Source organism: Bactrocera tryoni, unplaced genomic scaffold (assembly GCF_016617805.1).
Source record: "Bactrocera tryoni isolate S06 unplaced genomic scaffold, CSIRO_BtryS06_freeze2 scaffold_225, whole genome shotgun sequence".
In the NCBI taxonomy this organism is placed as follows: Eukaryota; Metazoa; Arthropoda; class Insecta; order Diptera; family Tephritidae; genus Bactrocera; species Bactrocera tryoni.
Window position 1 is genome coordinate 31,711 of NW_024395950.1, and position 6,475 is coordinate 38,185.

Below are 6,475 nucleotides of genomic sequence, written 5' to 3' on the forward strand. Positions count from 1 at the left end.
CCAAATCCTCATGGTAATATACGTGGGGTGCAACACCCAAAACCGGTGCACTCATTATTAAACAGTATTAAAATTGCCGTAAAGGATATTACAAAGACTGCATTACAGAATCTCACCTGTCTTAAGCACGTGTATTTTCCCGCTTCCCTCAATATGAGTCTTAAATCCCCAGTTTTGATCCTTATTCTTTGTAATCTATCGTTGTCACAACCTGAATCATTCCCTTACCCTACATCCAGAACTTTAAATTGGAGTCCTGTGTCCTACCCAAGTCTAAGATGTCCGCAATGCCATGTAGGATTTGATTCTACCATTCACAAACATTTAGATAAAGTTACGATCAACCGGCCTATTTATAACGATGATAAGACTATAAAAGAACACTTATGTAGAAAAGTTGTTTACTTGACCAGATGCACGACAAACTGGTCCTTTTCCTCCAGTGTGAACAAAATTGTTCACGGGGTATCAGTAACCAAAGATGAATGTGTTTTAAACATACAAAAGTATATAAAGGATGAGCTGATCCAAGAAAGGTTCAAAGATGCTAACTGCATTTGGAACAAAATCAATGATGTGTCAAACACAGTCTTTGAGATCGTTCCTCATGAGGTTAAATTGGATCCTTATACAAACAATTTGGTTGATCCCATTTTCCCTGGTGGAGTTACACACCCTTTCCACACGAACACAATTCATGAAGACACCTTATGGATAACCTTCACGAATGTATCATTTGAATGCTCAAAGCACACTAGAGTGGAAGGGATTATTTACACAGCAAGCGGTGTATCAGAAAGAAATTTATCTCCGGATAAATTTCCGGATATGGAGAGGATGATGATGATGAAGATGCGTTGTCACTAGAGGAAATAAGAAAAATGATTGTAAAAATTCCTGGTTGTACAGAAGTAAGTGCTGAAGATGTAGGAGAGTGGATGGCTTGTGACACGTCTGACCCTGGTTTTCAAATTCTCAATGACGATGAAATTGTTGTAAGTGTGAGAGAAGATGTTGAAGTGGATGTGGAAGAAGAACTTTCTGCTGATGTTGAAGTAAACGCTGGACCATCAGCTAGTGAAGCATTAGCCGGCCTCGAGACTGCTTTGAAGTGGATGGAGCGTCAGCCCGAGTGTGACCACTTGCAACTGCTCACCGTCAAGCGAATGCGTGACATGGCTGGCCGAAAACGGTTGAAGACCGCAAAACAGCTTACATTGACGGAGATGTTTAAAAAACAATGATTTTTATTTCTAAACTTGTACATAAGTAGGTACATTTTATTTATATTTAAAACATGTGAAAATTTCATGTTTATTTCATTTAATGCAATAAAAAAAATAGTGCGATATCAAAACGTAGCTTTTATTCTCTCCAATGGCTATTTTTTTTTTAAATCCGAATATTTTATTATCCGAATGGGTCCCGGTCCCCATTAATTCGGATAATTGGAGTTCTACTGTAGCTCTAACGTCGCATCAACAAATAAGGCGGTTCCTACTTCTATGCGTGGAAAAAAAGGTGCCGAGACATCGTACAAGCCATTAATTCTTTAAGCACATTGAATGAATCAATAAACCAACAAGAAGAAGAATGCTCGTTTGATGTGTTTGGCAAAAATGTGGCAGTACAAATGAAAAATCTTTGTTTTGAAACTGCATTAATAGCACAACAGAAAATACAATGCATTTTAAGTGAAATCGGAATAAAAGATTATAGAGAGAAGTCCAGAAGTACAGCATCGTTTTCCAATTACAGCTATGATTCATTCTCCAATCCTCCATCAAACCAACCTAATTTTGATGAAGGTCATGACAATTATTCATTTATAGTGGAAGGCACTGATACTACACCATCGGAGGTGGTGGTTACAAGCGATATAATTCAAGCTGCACTGGAATCAGCTATTAATACAGTTAATATTGAACATGTTGCAATTGAATAACTTTTTCTTATAATTATTTTTTGCATTAAATAAAGGCTACTGAAGGTGAATTTTATTTTTCACTTACAAATTACCTTTAAGAATTCTTGTAAATAAAGTGATAAAGCTTCCATAACTTCTGGTATTACTGCAGATATTGCTGAGCGGGAAATACGGTACATTGCCTGCAAATAGCGATAGCTCATTCCCGTTGACAAATAAGTTAACGCTACTTGTAGTTTAACTCGTGCCGGAATAGCCTCTCCCATGACAGTAGCTGTTCTTTGTATATTTGGAGTGATGTTTTCCAACAGGGTTTCGAAGGTTTCCATATTCATGCGCAAAAGCGCATTGAATTCTTCAGGATCTTCTGATTCCAATTCTCTAAAGAGGGTATTTGTTGCACCAATAGCGGATCGCCTCAATATCCACGGTCTTGTCCACACTCTGTTATTTTCTGCTTCCAATAAATCCCACAACTCTTTTATGAGATGCGGTAGAACTTCATTAAAAACTCTTTCTCTCTTTCTACCAAACATTGTAAATAAAACTTTGAAAAACTTCACTGTCTAACTAGATGAACAAAATACGTGTAAACCTCTTCTCGCCAACGCAACTCTCTCGACCGAGTATCATACTCGGCCAGAATACTGTCTCGCCACTGTACTTGTTACGTGTAACAAGGCCATTACTAGTGATAATAAAGAACAAAACGTTTTTATATTAAACACAAAACTTGGTGTTTTTCTTTGACTAATATATTTTCTTTGTTTTCTATTCTTAACAATCGACGCATCGTCCTCCTTGAGTGACTCGTCGAGAGTTCGAGAATAAACACATATTCTGTAAGCTATATACTTTCGATTAGTCTACAGTTTATTGCGCAAGACAGTGCGTGTAATGTTTTAATTTTGTTTTTTTTTTAATTATTAATTAATTACACTTAGCATCACAATTTCCAGTCAATCTCCTCGAAATTAATATTTTAATGTAATAAATTTCATATAAAAATTATTTTCATCCCGTAATACGATGGGTGATGGTCGTACTATGGTGGGCTTCCCTACTATTAGCGAATGGACTGCCAGAAGAGCGCTGCGAGACATCGGCTATGTTTCAAGTGTAAAAAAAAACAAACCTGCATTATCCGACAAAAATGTTAAAGCGCGATTGAAATTTGCAAGGGCACACAAAAATTGGACTGTTGACGTTTGGAAACGTGTTGTCTGGTCTGACGAGTCAAAATTTAACCGTTTTCAGTCTGACGAAAAGCAATACTGCTGGCGTAGACCCGGAGAACGAATCCAGAGACACCATGTAAAACAAACTGTAAAACATGGTGGTGGAAATATTATGGTTTGAGGATGCTTCACATGGTGGCATGTTGACCCTCTGCACTTAAAAAAAAAAAAGCTTGTTCGGTTCGTGAAAGTCTAAAAGTGCCGTTAAGAAATATAAAAAAAAGAAATGCGGCGAAAAAGACAGTGTTAAGAAAAACCAACACATTAAAAAGACCGTGAAAAGAATAGGAAAAGCGACTTCCTGGATGCTCCAACTGTTTAGACCAGTGCCTAATTTCTTTCTAGCCAACCCTAGTGAGCATATAACAAACCATTGCCAGTTAGCTGTTAATAACTTTCACTCAACTGGCAATGGTTTCGTTAAAAACTCCCGCTAGTTTTGACTCAATGGCTTAGCGAGCGATTCTGCTAGTCACGCACTTGCACTTTTCCTAGCGATCGGAGCAAACCAAGACGTCATCCACCGGCCACCATAATCAGCATCATCACTATCACAAGCGAGTAAGTAATTTGTAATAATCAAAACTCAATAAAGAACAAAACTTGGTTGTATATTCATATATCATATTAAGCACAAAACTTGGTGTTTTCTTTTACTGACATATTTCCTATCTTATTTCATATTCTCAACCATCGACGCATCGTTCGCGAGTGACTCCCGATATCGTAAATATTTTCAAAAATAAAGGAATTTTATATTAGGCGAGCTAAAGTGAGAAGGCCAATCATTCCTTCGAAATAAATATTTTCAAGTATAAATAATAATATATAAAAATCCAGTGTCCGTGTGTATGTTCCGAATGAACTCAAAAACGAGTCAACTGGTATTCATGAAAGTTGGCATATATGTACATGTAATTTGGTCCAACTTAGATGATAGGATAGTTATTATTCAAATTAATCGCTCTACAATTAATAATTAACATTTTGTTTTACTTCTAATTTACAGTTACATAAATACAGCCAAATATATAATCTACAAAATCAGAGAACAGTGAAATTCATTCACATTAAAAATTCAATTACTATTTTTAGTAAAATGCCACCCAAAAAATCTAACTTAACGCCCGTAGCAAAAAGACTCGACGTGCACGTGTTGAAAGAGCTTAGAATCAGTCGAACAGAGAGCAGAAAGAAATGCAGCTCAAAGAATTCGTATAGCTGAAATTCGTGCACGAGAATAGCCTTTTAAGACACTCAATGTAATGAAGGGCGTGTCAGCTGCTTAACCATTCGGGACCAAGATAAAATCACGGCAACTCCTCTTATATCGAAAGAGAAAAAGGAAGACTTGTTGAGCATTCTAAACTTAATCGATCCCATGTTCCATAGTTTCTACAACAACTTAAACTCAGGAAATATACGGAATATTGATCCAGACATCGGCGATACCTCTACCTCAACTGAAAACATTGAGAACGATACCTCTCAATAGGATATCCTGTCATCATAAAAATCACTGTTTTATATTTTAAATGGTTGACATTCACGTTTAGTTCTTTATTATCATATTGCATTACTTACTATTTTTTAATTTTATTTCATATTTTTCTAATATCAACTGATTTCAAAATCTTGTTGTATGTGCTATAAAATTGTTGAAGTTCCAATGTTTTATTCTTAGTTTTAACATTTCATTACAAGAGGCTAATTTGTTTAAATAAATGCACTAATTTGAGTTCAATAACACTTTTATTTAAGAATGTATGTGGGATGGCAACTCTATCCTGAGCGAGCTGACTCAGCGAGCTGTTGCATCATCTCACTGATTGGACGACGAGTAATAGACGAGACGGCGAGCGCGACGGATCGAGCGTTAAAATTACTTGTTTACATTGTTACTTTTGAACTTTTAATTAAAATACATTTTCGTGTTAAAAATAAACTTAAAGCCACTTTTGAATAAATTAAAAGCTATATTTAAAAATAAACTTAAAAGCTATATTGAAATAAATTAAAATCTACATGTATAATATACATATATCTTAATCAATGGAAATAAACTGCGGATTAATATACAACCAACTTTGACATAAGAGCACAACTAATGTTATGCTAAACATATTTTGTTTAATATTATGGAATATCGGCATAACTTGAATTGTGTCGCCGGAGAGTAGAACCTTTAGTTCAGAATAATAACACAAGTTAAGTTATGCATATGGGCGGAGTTGATCTCATGGATAGCTTTTTAGGACGTTACCGGTTTCGAGTGAAGAGCCGGAAATGGTATTTACGCTTGTTTTACCATTTACTGGATCTCACTGTGATCAACTCATGGGTGCTTATGAAAAAAAAAAACCTAACTGCTAAAGGTGTCCCAAAAAAGCAACTGCCTAATCTTGGAGAGTATCGAAATTGTTTGGCTGACACACTGTGTAATATATAGGTATGCCGAGTGGTAGTAAAAGAGGACGTCCTAGTACTTCCTCTTTAGAATGCGAGCTTCATATAAAAAAGCAAAAAGGTCCACAACATCCGCTCCCGTCAAAAGATGTGCGCGTAGATGGTGTCGAACATTGACCTGTATTTGCCAATCGATTACGGTGCAAGACGCCCAATTGTAAGGGCAACACACAATGGTCGTGTACCAAATGTAATGTACCATTGTGTCTTAATCAGAAAAACAACTGCTTCAAAGATTTTCTTACACTACAGTAAGCATAATTCGAAGACAATCGTAGAATTAAGTTATTTTGTATAAAAGAATACTTTTTAGAAAATACATTTTTTTCTTTATTTTTCCCTTAATCTATGTTTAATTTTACAATTTATGGTATTTAAAAAGGAAAAACCATGCAAGTTAATACCACCAGTTCATATTACATGAACATATTGTATTTCTGTTATAAATATGTAACCCATATGGTACTATCCTAATACTGTCCGCCTTAGGTGGTCCCAAAATATAGTTCATAGATTGTAAGATGAATCTTTCCACTTGTAACATATGTCATATCTCAAGTGGATTGTAGATATTCTTCCTAGAATGTAAGATAAATATTTGTATCTAGACTTAAGCAAAATACTGTATATAAGAAAACATAATAAAGAAAACAAGGCAGTTGCCCGTGGTTGCCCAAAAACAAACGACTTAATTAATTTGCATTTAAGGGTTAATGCCCCACACACAGAAGACGCAGAGAGAATAAAATATAATGTCACAGAAATAACAACGTCGGCATTTTTATTTTCTCCTCCGCTCGAAGAACCAAAACTTGCGCGCACATCAAATTAGTATGTAAGCTGC

General features: G+C 35.7%; 1 protein-coding gene across 1 annotated transcript; it reads left to right on the plus strand.

Moving 5' to 3' along the window:
• Positions 1-938: 938 nt before the first annotated feature.
• Positions 939-1,244, plus strand: LOC120780194. The gene has a single exon (XM_040112462.1). The coding sequence runs from the start codon at positions 939-941 to the stop codon at positions 1,242-1,244; it is 306 nt and encodes a 101-aa protein (XP_039968396.1).
• Positions 1,245-6,475: the final 5,231 nt, after the last annotated feature.

Bases quoted from the DNA above. Each gene is read 5' to 3' on its own strand.
- LOC120780194 (XM_040112462.1), top strand. From the start codon at position 939: ATGGCTTGTGACACGTCTGACCCTGGTTTTCAAATTCTCAATGACGAT.